This window comes from Pteropus vampyrus, unplaced genomic scaffold, assembly GCF_000151845.1.
Source record: "Pteropus vampyrus isolate Shadow unplaced genomic scaffold, Pvam_2.0 Scaffold41, whole genome shotgun sequence".
In the NCBI taxonomy this organism is placed as follows: Eukaryota; Metazoa; Chordata; class Mammalia; order Chiroptera; family Pteropodidae; genus Pteropus; species Pteropus vampyrus.
The window spans coordinates 2,849,840-2,864,946 of record NW_011888822.1 but is presented as its reverse complement, the minus strand read 5'-3'; the positions used below and the strand labels follow the sequence as shown (position 1 = coordinate 2,864,946).

Here is a 15,107-nt window from a genome sequence, read left to right as displayed (position 1 = left end):
GTGCACTCGAGAAGAATGTGAATTCTGCTTCTGTTGGATGGAATGTTCTTTAAATATGTTAGGTCCATTCCATCTAATATATGACTCAAGTCCAATATTTGCTTGTTGATCTCCTGTGTGAATGATATACTCATTGTTGAAAGGTGGGCATTGAAGTCCCCTATTACTGTATTGTTTTCTGTTTCTCCCTTTGGATCTGTTAGTATTTGCTTAATATATTTAGGTATTCTGATGTTAGGTACATGTATATTTATGATTATTATATCTTCTTCATGAATTGACCCTTTATCATTATATAATGACCTTCCTTGCCTCTCGTTACTATTTTTTCCTTAAAGTTTATTTTGTCAGGTAGAAGTATAGCTACCTTCACTTTCTTTTGTATACCACATTTTGTTTATTCATTCAACTGGTGGTGGATATTTGGGTTGTTTATACCTTTTGGCTATTGTGATTAATGCTGCTATGAATGTTGATCTATAAATAGCCGTTGAAATAATGACGATTTTTTTTCATTCTTTATCATAAACCTATTCATTAGGCTTACACAGTGTCCATGGTAGTAGCAGTGGAAACGTTGCTTCACTGGAAAACCCCCACTCAAGATCTTTGAATAGGGGAAAAAAAGTCTCTGTGTTCTAATCATATTTTGAGAAACTGCTTTGTCTTCTTGCATTGAGAAGACATTTTAGATATTCATACTATGTTAGACCTTTTCACCATTTAATATTCAGGTATCACTTTTTGTTTATCATTACCTTCAACCTGCCCCACCCACTAACCCATGCAGAATGTAAATTCCATGGTCTATGAATTTGTGGGAGGTGTTTTGTTTATTACTATTCTTGGTGCTTAGAACTATGCCTGCTACAAGGCAGTCAATAAGGTCTGTTGAATGAATGAATGAATGAATGGTGCTTGACTGTTATCTGCCTCTATGTTTAATGGATAACACTTTAAAAGGTTCTAGATTTGGCTTTTGAACATCTCAGAATTTGTTTTCCTGAGGTAGAGCATTCTACTACAAGGATATATTTATAAGTGTTATAGATCTTTTAAACGGTGGAGACAAGGTATGAAAAATAATTATGTTGTATTGGGAGGTTAAAGAAGCTAGAGATGCACTAGAGAAAATATATAAATGGAATTTTGTATCCCTGTAACTTGATTGTATTTTTCCCAAAGTGGTATCGTGTAAAACATCAAAAAAACTTCTACACTGATAACTTGGACTTAGGGAAAGGTAATAAATAATCCTTTGACTTTAACAGTGGAGGTTAAAAGACCCAATTATCATCAAAAAGATAAAAACAAAATAAGTCAGTACTTTCTAAAATAAGAACAGGTAATTGTTTTCTCTCAATGCAACTATTTATTGATTTGTATTGTTGTCAGTCTAGACACTACTCTAGCCGTCTCAGTCTCTGTCTTTTCTGAAGCACAAATTAGAGTTTTTAAAATAGTGAGAACTTTAAAACATTACTATAAGGTAGTGGATGTGGTCCTTTTTCTTATAAGCAAGGAAACTTGACTCTGAGAGGTAAGATGATGTCTGGAAGCATTTTTTAGCTTTTGTCTTTGTTGCAGTCATTTACCTTGTCTTGGATTTTAGTAAGGATATAATCTCAGTTCTAGGTGGAAAGGGAGATCACAATGCCAGGTGTCAAGTCCACAAAGCAGTCTTCTCCTTAATTGCTGAAGTTTGACACATCCACATGTTTGCCCCAGAAAACTCTAAACATTCTTTTATTGGCAATAGGGAGTTAAATTTCCTATGTAGACAAATTAACTTCGAAATTATAAGAAAAACAAACAAAACCACCACCAAAGAGAGTGACCCCCTTGTTCCAACTTGTTCTAAAAGTAATTTCTCTCCCCTTCCCCTTTTCTATATTTTCCACAGATTTTTGTTTGTTTGTTTGTTTGTTTTCCTGTTTGAACTCTATTTATTTATTAATAGAGTTATTGCCCTATCTGAAGAGTAGATTTTGGTCAGCAACCTAATGAAAGTAGAAGAGGTCAAAATAGACTATTGAAATGAAGAGTGTTTTAAGTCATGTAGCTATTCTATTTGGGCAGTTCTTAAAAGGGGGAAGAAACTCTTGAGGGAGATTTAAAACTTTTTGTTTTACATAAAAGATTTAAAAAAAATAAAAAGATCTGAGTTGGCTTAGAGTAAAAATACAAATTAGTAGACTAAAAGAAAATAGAAGACTATATTTTGTAGATAAGCCAAATTCATGGTCTTGTGCATCAATTTTACACGCTAAAACTCACATGAGAGTGCGTTTAGAGTTTAATATTTTACTGTTGTCTAAAATTGGCCATTGCAAACCCTGGTTTCTCACATACCCCATCCCTACCTCATCCTCAGCCTATTTCCAATTTTCTCAGAAGTAACAAAATAATCTCCTAATAAGTTTAAATGTGATTAAAAAGTGTACCCACACATGCACCTTACCTTTTTGTTTGATGGAAAGGGAGAATGAGGCAGAGAAGAGAAAACTATAAAGAAAATGAAAGATTAGTATCCTCATCTAAGTCTTAAGATGGCAAGTTAAAACATCTTGTACATAATTCAGAGAACTGTGTCCATTGCCTTCTCCTTCATTCATACTGCTCCCTATGCATGGGAAAGACCAGATATCTGGTTTCCAGAGTATTAGGCTTTTTCCTCAGTACTTAGTAAAATTTATTTTTTGAAGTTTGGAGAAAAACTGCAGCTCTTTCTGATCCTTAGCATTTTGTAGTGTAATAATTTCATATACTAGCAGTGTTTCAGCAGAAAATGAGCTTTGAATATTTATGCATTCACAACAATCCAAGAAAGACTGTGGAAACAAGCTCTTGAAACAACCTTTATTTTGAAAACCCCATTATTCTAAAAAAAATTTACAGATTCATAGTTTTCATGAAGAATAAATAGTAGGTACAGTGCACCATATGGAAGGGGAACTAAATTGGTGGGGGAAGGTATGAGTAGATGACATTTCTTTTTCCTTGTCTGATTCCCACTAATTGTGTACAAATATATACATTAGATACAGTATTTCTCCCTTCCTTAAAAACAATATTTGGAAATTCCTCTGCAGGGCTAATTTGCCATGAGGAATACAGAGACTTTTAATGGGGTATCCTGGTCCCTATGGAGTGCAATCTGTTATAGTCTACAAGGAGGGGAGGGGCGGAGAAAGCTATGTGGGGGTCAGAAATAGTCATCTCTGGGAGTTTTTGAGGTATTAACTAGAAATAGGAGAAATGGTATAGCTGAAACTTAGAAATACCTTTCTTTCTGCCTTAAATCATAACCCAGGGTATATTAAACTTACACTATCTTTAAAAACTATTTAGCAAGTTAGTTTACGGGAGAAAAACTGTGAACCTTCTTTGAGATGGTTAAATTGCTATTCATTTTATATTTTAATCTAACCTACTGGTGATTTAATTTACAGAACTCAAAGGAAGTGTACGCTCAAATATTTGAGGACGTTAACGTATCAACCACTGTTTAATTTTGGAATGTGCCTACTTGCTTGACACAATATTTTACCATCTCAACAAATGTTTAGCCTTTTTTTTTCACTTGACTAAAGAGAAATAAGTTTCACATTGCTTCATTCACCTTCTTATGTGCATATGCTGGGAAAGATTGGATGTTAAAAAAAAAAAACTTCCTCATGTTCCTTTCTACTACATCTAAATCTGTTTACCAATTCAAAGCTGCTAAAAAGCCCTGCATTCTCTTGCTAAATCAACTGGATGGCTAGAAACCAAACTGTAATGTAAGAGGGAAAAAATTATCAATTTATTTTTGTGACAGAACATTCTTGAGAAGGTATAAAATTTTTTCGGGTCTCTGCCAGTTTTCTTTTTTCTTTCTTTCTCTGTCTTCCTCTTTTAAAGGCTTTCAGCTTTTAAGCTGATACTCTTTATGGTTATGTAACAGTTCTAATATTTTGTGACATTTTGTATTGTGACACTATAGATGAAATTGTCATCGGACTGACACTCTGTGCTGTTTATTCCTTAATTACAACTGTTAACACTGTAGAGAACTGTGCTAATCTGCCAGCACATATTATGAAAACAACGTTATTGTTACCCATACCAACACCAACTCAACAGGATATTTCCAAGATGGTAGTTTAAAGGAATTTATCAGCACAATGGATGTTTCAGTATAGCTTGTTTTATTGCTCATCCTATTGTCTTCTTTTAAAGGCACAAACCAGTTTGAAATATAAATCTTTTATTGTAACATGGTACAGACTCCCTTTACTAGCAGGAGCTGCCTCTATAGTTAGAAAAATTATAATTTTTTTCATGTACTCGAGCAACTGTAGACTGAAGAATCTCAAAGCTGGTTAGGGTTGTGACCCAAAGCTTTCTGACTAACAGTTCTTTCAGAAATAATGAAAATAGAAGGCAGAGGGAAAGGCAACTTTAAAGATAAAGAGATGAGAGGGGTTATTTGCACACACAGGCTTGGTAATCCTTAAATAACCCAGTCAAAATCCAATAACCATTCCAGATCTACTAGGTATCCTTTTTCAGAACCAAGTCTGAGCCCTGCTGAAACTGGCTACTTATAGAACGCTTTATAGTTCAGTTTTTTTCCTGCAGAACTTTTAGAAGTTTGATTATCTACGAGGGACAAAATCTTATGAATCTATTTTCTCATAAATATTATACTAAAGCAATTGTCACTGTCTTTTCATTTATTAAAAGAAACTATAATAGTGAGAAAATAACCACTTGGATCCTATGACTTGTCCCCATAATAATCGAAAAGTAAAGATTCTAGAAAATGTAAAATCAGAACTACCTAGTAGTATTTACTATTTAGATGAGAATGACTAAATGTTTTTTTTAAAGAACACACAACACTCATTTAGCAATTTATTTAATAATCAGTCCGCCTTTCAATATTAGTTTTTAACACTTCATTTTTAAAGCAAATTCATGACCTTGATATAGTAGTAAGTTTCTAAGTGATAACCTGAGACTTGCCTTTATTGTCATTGAAGAGGTAGTGGGACAATATGAATATATTCGATTCCTAAAATTCCTGCAATTACCTGCAGATACTTTAACACTCAGCTTTACTAAACAGGTTTTTGAAAGAGTATGTGAAGAAGTTATTGCTGTGTTTCATTCCGAGTAGTATTTTATGCTTCATTTTGATTTTCAACACCAATAGGATATGGTGCTCTTCCTAAAAGAAATTGTTCCCATTTGGGAATACATTCTTCTACTGATGCCCAGTAAAGAGTCTGGAAAAAAAAAAAATCCAAAAGTAAAAAAGCATATCAAGCAATTGAACTTGGCTCTTCATAATAGTCTAAATGTTTATTCACTTAAGTGTATATGTGCGTGTACACACACACGCACACACATATATGTAGAATGCACTTCCTCTACAGAATATTTTATGTTAATTTTAGAAAAAAATCTGGCTACTCACTAGTGTTAATTTTCAAATTTCTCAGTAAAACTAGAGCCTGGCAGAATTACAGGTTTTAGAATTTTATTGTGATTTTATACGCCCTCTTGTGGCCAACCTTGTGATTATTACCAGTATTATTCATGGCTGCACGGTCATTAAATGTTTTTGTTTAATTTTCCAGATCCCATACCAAATGATTACCCATACTAAAACTGTTACAATAAAATGATTAAACATGAACGACTGCTTTAAAATTAACATAAAGATATTTGACCTGAAATATAATCAGGAATTGAAATGTAACTAGTATGTTATAGTATGGGTTTCAGGCAAATTGAGCCCTTCAGGCAAATTGTATGGAGAAAACATGAAAAAAAAATTGCTTTCATTTTGGTTTTTGGAGGGGCCTTTGTTATGAAATATTTTTAATTTTTTCCCAGTTTTTTTTGTATGAGAAAATAATATCAAGATTATCTAACCATTTTTAATTCAAATAACTTGAAAGTTGAGATGCTATATTATTGGCCTGACTGTAGTAGTCTATTAGTTGTAGAAGCTCATACAACATCACCATATCACATCTACAGGCTTTAATAGTTTCTTGGGTGACTACCTGAAGGAGTCCAAAGAAAAGTAAACTGCCAAAAGCTCTGTGTCATAGCAGGGCATTTTATATTAGATCATCACTATCAATCTCATTTTGGGAAATTCAGCCAAAGAGACAGCATTAAAAACACATAATTATTCACTCTGACTATTAAAAAGAAAGTTGAAAATGGTGAGGGATTCTACATATATATATACATCTATGCATGTGGTCTGAGAAACAGCCTGACATACTTAAAATAAAGGTCATCCTGCTGTGCAAGACTAGCTAAGAAAAATACCAACCGAGGCTTGTGGTTGGGAGTTTCTCCACCATTCATGGCTGGATTAACCCCTATTGTGTGGGCCCTGTACAGGCCAGAGTAAGGTATTGGAGAATTCAACAAAGAAAAAGACATGCCCAAGGCACAACTTTGTACCAGAGTTTCTTCTGTCCTTGATCACTGGCTTTTCTTATTACTCTAGATGACACAGAAAATCGTGGGGCAAATTCTCAGCTTTTAATTTTGAGTCTATTCACATTCCCGGTTAGGCAGCAAGAAAACTGTTTGAAAAAGGTCATTAAAATATAAAATCAAACTATTCTATATGTAATAAGTTCCCTTTCATCAAAAATACATTCATATGCCAAATATGGTTTATTTTTGCCAACCAACTTCCCAATCTGTTCTTGAACTGAGCAAAATAAAACAGACAAAAGCCACACTGTACTGCATAACATGTATTTCAATAGTGTTGGTTGAATTTTTGGTAAAGGGACTGAACTACTTCTAACATTAGCCAACAGGAAAAGCACTTTGGTTAGGCATGCTGTCATCTTAAGATTTAGGGCATACTGTCTGTTATTGTTTAACAGGAGAGTTATTTCTAAGTAACTAGGTGAAAAGACACAGAATCTTTATAAAATTTTCACTTTATAAAAATTTTTTTAAAATTAAGATACTTACCAATTACCTACTATGTACAAAGCATGGCACTGCAGACATATAAAGATGAGACACGTCTTGTTTACTTTATTGAATACATAAATATAGGAAATACACATAACCACTAGATAATTTACAAGGCACTACTAACAGAATAGGGTTCTCTTCTTTTACCTTTGTTCCTTAAGATTCTCACCTCAAGAGAAACCACCTCGGGCAGTGGAAGTGGTTGAATTCGGGTTTGTAGAGACTTTTCTGCTGCTTCTATATCCTGTAACAGACGTAAGCATTTTAAAAAGAAAATGTATTTACACAGCACACACAAATGGTACCTGTAATAGCAATATCTATATCCCAAATCTCACGCCCCAGCTCTTCTCTGGATACACAGTTTGAACTGATGGAGGGGCACTGAGGTAGAAGAACTGATCATTGCTTAATTAACCAGTTTCGAATAGAAAATTCAAGGTTTCTTATTTTAAAATAAAAGGGGGGAGTGGTGGTACTTCTAAGTTCTGCCTTTTCATTTTAAATAGTAAATGCCAATAATTCTTGCAAAAAGAACTGTTGAAAGTACCAACTTAGCTCTAAAATAATTAAAAACAGCCAGATGGATAAAACAGTCAAATATTCAGATACTAAAAAGTCAGATACCCAGACTCACACTGCTAACCTTCAGAGTGAAGACATCTAGTCCATCCAATCATGCAAATGATGTATTAATGACACACATTTCACTTGTTCAGTATTCCACTTTAAAATTTTATACTTATGCAAATACCCCATATATACATAAAAGGTCAATAAGGTACTTCAGTACTTTGCAACAAGAACCTTTTCACTATACTATTTAGATTTTTAGTGCTAGACTTCTAACGTAATCTCAATAGGTAGGTAGTATATCATTCTGCTGGTGGTATTCAAGCACTGTGCTTTAATTTGAAGCTTAACTTGTAGATGTGGGTGCTTTCTCTTACGGTCGCAGAAACACAAGGGTAATAAAACGTAATTCATACCCTGGTATAGACTTCTCCTTGATACATGCATGAAGTACACGCCCAGATATGTAGGACTGTCCAAGTTGTTCCCAAAACATTTCAGTCCTGTTTAATAAATGCTCCTCAAATCAGCGCTTATGTTGCCTTGTGCTTGCTTATGTTCGTCAGGTTCACAGAGGACTTGGTTGAAGGCTGTGTAAATTTTGTCTCTCCTTTGAGCTTAGTGAGTTGATAGAAAAGAGAACGTCCTCTGATCCATGTATAAGCACTAGAGCAATCTAAGTACAGGGCTGTTGGACAGACGGAGAGAGATGGAAAAGGGCGTGGGAGTGGGGTGTGAAGAAGCCAGTGCTGAACAGGAGAAAAGAGATAGCAGATGGTAGCGGCGGGAGCAAGGAATGGGTGTGAAATGTAAAAGGGAAAAACAGGAAATTCCCTAAAGGGACTCCCCAAAGTTGCACAACCATTAATGCACCTGCTGTCTAGAGGAAGGTGATTTGAAGGGGGAAAAACATCAATTTAAGGATAAAAATCCCATCTATTAACATGTCTATCCCATAGGAGAAGTTTAAGACACATGCTGAAGAGTTTTGATCCCAATGCTACAACAGATAAAGAAGACTAACTCTTCTGTGATTACACTGAGATTTTTACAAGGTCCTGGAAAAAAATATTTTTTACTTTTATAAAACAAATAGAATAAAATCAAAGCCCCAATTATACCATTATTCTAAGAACAGTTATAAAGTTATTGTTAATGGTAGATCTAGGTGTCACTAGCATCTATAGGCAAAATTAAAAACATTTTTCTTAAATACCAGAAAATAAGGATACTGAATATCTCTTATAGAAGATCCAATTTACAAATGAAAGAACAGATATGAGAGGTACACATGGCCTGATAAAGCAAGCCTATGATTAGTAATTTGACTGTCTTCTCTGTAGCATTTCCACAAGAGATTATCACCCTCCAGAGAACTCCTTCCTGAAGTGAGATTTCACTTTCTTAGATGTTTTGCTTACCTCTCTGACTCCTACTTCTTTTTCTCCTCAGCTGGCTCCTTTTTTTCTCCTCCATCCTAAGTGTGGGCTTTCTTAAGATTTGTGACATCTGTCTTCATCTTATTTTTTCTCCCTCCAAAATTGTCTCTTCTTTAGCTTCAACTATTCATGTAGAAGGATGGATAACTTTTCCTTCTAGCCCTATTTCTCAACCTAATAAAATTAAACTCATCATCTTCCTAAAAATGTACTGAATGTTTAGCAGTGGGGATTCTTCTCACCCAGACACCTATGCTATATCCTTTATCTTCAGCTCTTCTTATTTCCTGCCATTTAAAAAGTCAAAGCTTCAGGATGTCTCCTCTAGCCTTCCCATGTCATTCCCAATGCTAAGGCCTTATTATTACACTCATTCATTTAACAAATACTTACCGAATACTTACTTGGACTTATGCCTAGACTATATCTCTCTCATTCTACTTCAGTCCATATCTAACATGGAATCGATTAGTTTTGCTAAAAACTACTTTAAATATGTTCTTACCTAGATTGAAAAAAAAAAATTGATAGCCACTACACAGAAAATGAAGTATGAATTCCTTAGCCTGACTGAAAATTTTCTTTGACTATACGTTGTCAGAAGGAAAAGACTATGTCTTATACAACCTTTAAGCATCCAAGGTTCTAACAAAATGCAGGGTATGTACTAGGCACTTAAATATTCATTAAATGAAGAAATGACTAAGGTGTCAAAGAGTCCTGAGTATAAACCAAAAACTTTTTAAAAAAAAGGTACCCAAGAGGGTGGGAGGAGAAAAGGAAAAAGGAAAGAGAGGCTAGCCTTACCTGACTATACCTTGTTGTTTTGTAGATTTACCACTAGCCCATTTAAAACTTTATAGTTATAGAACAAATGAAATAGCAATCCCTAAAAGCTGAAAACAAAATGAGACAAATTTAACTATCTAGTTGGTGGCATAAGCACACAGAGAAGTATATCTAAGAAGCGGTCTTAGAACATAGTATTTTGACTGAGCATCCCTAGTGGGATACACCCTAAGACAAAAAGAATTGTGCAAAGTGTCTTACTGAAAACCATTCTCAGTTATCATATTGTGGGTGGCACTGTTTGTGTCACAGGATAAAGTAAATATGTAGTTATGATGGTATTGGAAAATTCTTTGGGAACTGAGATTTTTGGTTTGAGAAATGGAAGTTAGAGGTCAGAGACTGGCGATTTTAAGTTAAAAGTCTTAAAATCTTGTAATAGAACTGGAATGATTGATATGAGCTCTTGATATAGTTTATCTTTAAAGAAAAGTTGTAATAAACACCCCTAGTGCCCAGACTGAGAGCTCTAAATGTATTTCCAGCCAAAAGGATCCAGGATTCCTTGAAGCAATGGTAAATTCCATGTCTAGGGAGCAAATGCACACAATGAACCTGGAAGATTCCATCATACCAGAAAAAAAGGAAACTATAAAGACTTAAGATCATGTCAAAGGCATTCAGGGGCTAACTTGAAGAGGTTCCCAATTGGTAAAAACAGGACAATTTGAGCATCAAAGGAATAAAAATGGAAATAGATTGAAATAATACGAGGTCTAAAGATTGGCTTCAAAATCTGAAGAGCTGGGGTTGGAGGAGAAGGGTATATAGATGAAACAACTCTGGATGTGTTTTGATCATTATTGAATCTGGGTGATAAGCATGTAGAAGTACATTCTTCTATTCTCTCTTATACATAGGCATGAAATTTTTCATAACAATTAAAAAAAAACACAATTTTCAGTGTGGACAATGGTGTAAATGTTACTCCATAGCAGGATTCAGCAGCCTGTATAAATGAGTTGACTCATGATTGAGAAATGTAAAATATGAGCCCAAAAACTCATGTACTAAGGTCTCTTTCTTTTCCCCTCCCACACACACCCCCTTCCTTCCAACCCAGCAATATATATCTCCCTGTAAATATAGTGAACCTAGCTATGGCTGGGCTGGGTTTAATCTTTTAATCTGCTGGAGGGGTAATTTCTAGGATTGAAAAAATAAGACACTAAAGGAACACTTAATCATTCATTAAACGTATTTTCCATTGAAATGGAGAAAATGAGAGTTGTGAGGGAGAAAGAGGAAGATGTGGACTTGTAAGTCACTGGTCATCCTGGCTGGCAGTTTGTTGAAGGCTCTAACTGTCCCATGAAGCCTTCCAGGACATGCCTCAATGGAAGCACTCAGTGCATCGCTAATGTGCTCTAGCACTCCTCCCACTCGTTTTTACCCTGAAGTGTTTGTCCGTCTTCCTCATGAGATGACATGCGTTACCCCAAAATTGCCTATTCGTGTAAAACTAAATTTCATGGAGAGAAAGGTGAGAGAGATGACAGCTTATATTATGGAAATATTTATAGAAACAAAATCCTCTCTCTTACAGATCCATACCAATTATGTTTTTAAAAGGCAGATAAATTTCATTTTATTAATACTAACAGGGAAAAATCACTCAGCCTGTTTTCAAAGTCCACTATCTGTTATGTTATATACTGACTAACCTCTCGCTGTGAGTTCTCTTTACTTATATTCATATTGATTCTTTTACTAATATGTTTGAATTTTTGATGGAATTAGTCTCTTCCTTATTGCTATTCTTTTAAAAACATTGATATTCTTTGATATTCTTGCTAATTTATTATTCCAAATGCATTTATAGAAATTTTACTGGGTTTGATGTACATTTTGTTGGGACTCTATTAAACCTAAAAATAACTGTGTAACTGACTTTAGAAAAATAATAGTCTCTCTGGACAGGACTAACGCATGTGTCTCTGCTTAAGTTTTCTCTTAAATCTCCCACTGACGTGTAATAATTGTCTTTACTACCAATCATGCATATATCTTGTTAAGAGCATTCTCAAGTATTTTATAATTTTATTGCTATTGTGAAGTGATCTCTCATATTTCCAGCTGTATGTATAGGATTGCTATTGATTTTTATGTTTACCTTTTATCCATTAATTTAACTCAACTCTTAATATTCTAGCTTTTAAAACCATTTTGACTTTTTTAAGTATATAACGATACCATTTAAAAATGGTAGTGTTGTGTCTTCCTTTCCAAAAGTTAAAATTCATTCTCTTTTAGTGTGTATTTTATTGGTCAGAACATCTAAATAAGGCCAAATAATGGATGGTGATAGATGTCATCCTTAGTTTGTTACTATCTTTATAGGAATGCTTCCAAGTTTAATGGAAACATTTTTGAAGCATGTCTTGTACTTAAGTACATATCCTGATGTAGCTTAACGTGTTCTTGACAAGAGGTATTAGGAGTAGTTATTATAATTTCCACATCTCTAAATTAAGGGATTAGAGCAGATCAGTGGTTTTCCCATTTCCTTAGAGCCACAGCAGGGCAAGCCAGGAGGGGCTGAATGAGTGGGGCTTTGGGTCAAAGCAGGTCCACTTATATCTATTTTACATCTTTGTGAAAAGTTTTATGCTAAAAATATTGAAAATCTTTAGATGACAATCTAGTCTTTAAAGTCTCTCCCAACTCAAAATTCTGTAAACATGTCCTATTTATTTTACCTTCACAATAACTTCTATGGCAGAGCCATTAAAATTATTTCCCAAGTTAAAAAAAAAAATATGGCATGGGGACATGAAGTACAGCATAGGGAATGTACTCAATGATATTGTAATAACTATGTATGGTGCCTGAGTACTAGGCTAATTGGGGGGATCACTTTGTAAATTATATAAATGTCTAACCATTATGCTGTACAGCTGAAACTAATATAAAATAATTTGAATGTAACAACTCTAATTGAAAATTTTCTAAAAAATAGGGAAAGCAAGATAAAAAATTGCATATACAATTATTCAAAGTTTGCCGAAAAGGCAGGGAAGAGACTGCATCTGTAACAGCAAGCACTGTATCTGGAATGTAATAGGTGCTCAATAAATGTTTATTAAAAGACTATAAGGAAATTTACAAAAATGTATTAATTTCTAGATGGGCAGGATGATATAAAAGTTATTCCATCTTTGCTCTTTCAAGTTTTTTTAGTGAGACTATATTACTTTGATAATCAGGGGAAAAATACCATATGACACTGATTTCTCGTGACTATGAAACTAGGTTCATTATCTTCCTTCTAGATATGACAACAATTTCATAGCTACTATTAAATGCAATGTCTCCATTCTTTAAATCGCTTTGCATATAAACAGCGAATGAATCCTTCTTAAATACCCACTCATATGTTTCTTATATGATTCCATTTTTCTGTTGCTCAAACATTTTCAATACTATATTATCTCTATATTTCAAGTCTCAACTTATTCATTTGGTCTCACAATACATATCCAACCTCGTTCCCCATGATTTTCCAAGCTAGTTAGCTCATGGTCCCATGAACATTAATAAGACCACTCATTCTTATGCTGTTGGCTCTTCTCTAAGAATCCAATGGAATGCCTTGCCTTCTGCCTATTCAAACACAGCTCCAGTTTAGCTTCCTCTCTGAGACTTCCTAGAATATTCTAGCTCTCAAAGATTTTTTACATGTACTCCTACGAGTGCTAAGTATTCCACATAACTTTATGTTTGATCGTATAGTCTCATGTTTTGTGTGAGACAATCTTACATCATCAACTAAGCCTGTTAGCTATTTGATGTAAAGAACTCTGATTTATACTTGTTTTGTTGTCCCCACTTCCTAACCAGAACTAGCTCAATAGTAACAACCCTCTGGGTATTCATCAAATGCTTGCTCATTGAAAGGAAGCTGCTTGAAAACCAAATATTCCCTGTACTTGCTGCAGGTAAATGGCAAACAAGCCTTCAAGCCTTCTAATTTAGTTTTTCTGACTTTTCACAGCAAATTTCAGATTATCCTATATGTTTCCATTTAAAAATAAATATTGCAAACACCATTGGGCAAGTAAGACATATGGCAATATAGAATGCTTTGGTAGCACTATGGCTGTGACTTAAATTACTGTGGATCAAACTGCCAGAAGCTGAGAAGATAACTGAATTTTCCTCTTCCTTTATCCTCTAGCGAGGACAGAAGATAACTATATCATGCCTATCGATGAAAATATTTAACAATAAAAAACTGAAAACACTGCTTTATAACTTAAATAATATAGCCTTACTACCAAATGTTTTAGTCATAGGATCTCTTGGAAGCTTGACTGGAAGCAAACTTTTAGGGTTTTAATTATGGATGAAGCCATACAGTTCTGGAAGCAAAGTATAGCAAGCAGCGAAATATGTTACACATACGATTTTACTCCAAGTGGGCACATTGGCCAAATGGTAAAGCCCTACACAGTCACACACTTTGACCACCCCTGAATTACCGTCAAGAGATCTTGGAAATCTGTTTTCTTAGATATGAATTCTATGTGTTGACTGTGGCCCCAGTAGACAAAATCAAATGGTTCTTGTTTTTATGATGTTAGTTTTGAGTTAGCTCTAAATTCGACAGGTACTTTAGTTGGATCTAAATTCATGATATGTACTTTATGGTATTTTAGGATCTCCCTACAAATAGAAGTTAAAAGGTGGAAAGCTACATCTTGTATTTATTACTTCTTGCACAAAAGATGACCTTAAAATTCCTTCTGTAGTCGTTGATTTTCTGGTTGATTGAAAACATTTAGCTTAAGCTAAGTTCAATTATTTTCATTTTAAAAAATGAGACTCCATATGCTAATTATCCAACGAACATGGGTCTAAAAATAGATGGTGCTTCATTAATTCTATTTATTATTCATAACAAAGACATATAAATCAAAATTCACTTAAAACCTTTTTGCGAAGGTAGGGAAAATCTCTATACTCAAGTCATGGAAACGTACCTTTAAGAGGCTAAGGTTCCTTTTAAAGGCAGTCTCAGCTGCTTGAATCTGAGATGCTTTTTCCTTGTTTTGATCTCCACATTTACTCTCCATTTGTTGAAGTAACATTAATCTTTGTGATACTCTAGAAAAAAATGAAGATTATTATATAGTTTTCTTTAAAAGAAACATTTTATTGTTTGACCAATATAAAACATTCATTTCTTAATTGTACTTCACTTCTAGTTCAGCCTATTTTGAAAGCCAATGACTATGTCAA

At 34.2% G+C, this 15,107-nt stretch overlaps 1 protein-coding gene across 1 annotated transcript in view; it reads right to left on the bottom strand.

The window, feature by feature from the left end:
* Positions 1-4,886: 4,886 nt before the first annotated feature.
* Positions 4,887-15,107, bottom strand: part of CUNH3orf14 (chromosome unknown C3orf14 homolog) — a 12,420-nt gene continuing 2,199 nt past the window's right edge. Inside the window, exons 2-4 of the mRNA XM_011358500.2 lie at positions 14,849-14,972; positions 7,175-7,249; positions 4,887-5,273 (exon numbers count right to left, since the gene is read on the bottom strand). Of these exons, the coding sequence (XP_011356802.1) occupies positions 5,169-5,273; positions 7,175-7,249; positions 14,849-14,972 (304 nt within the window). The 3' untranslated portion in view covers positions 4,887-5,168. The remainder of the gene's footprint in view (positions 5,274-7,174; positions 7,250-14,848; positions 14,973-15,107) is intronic.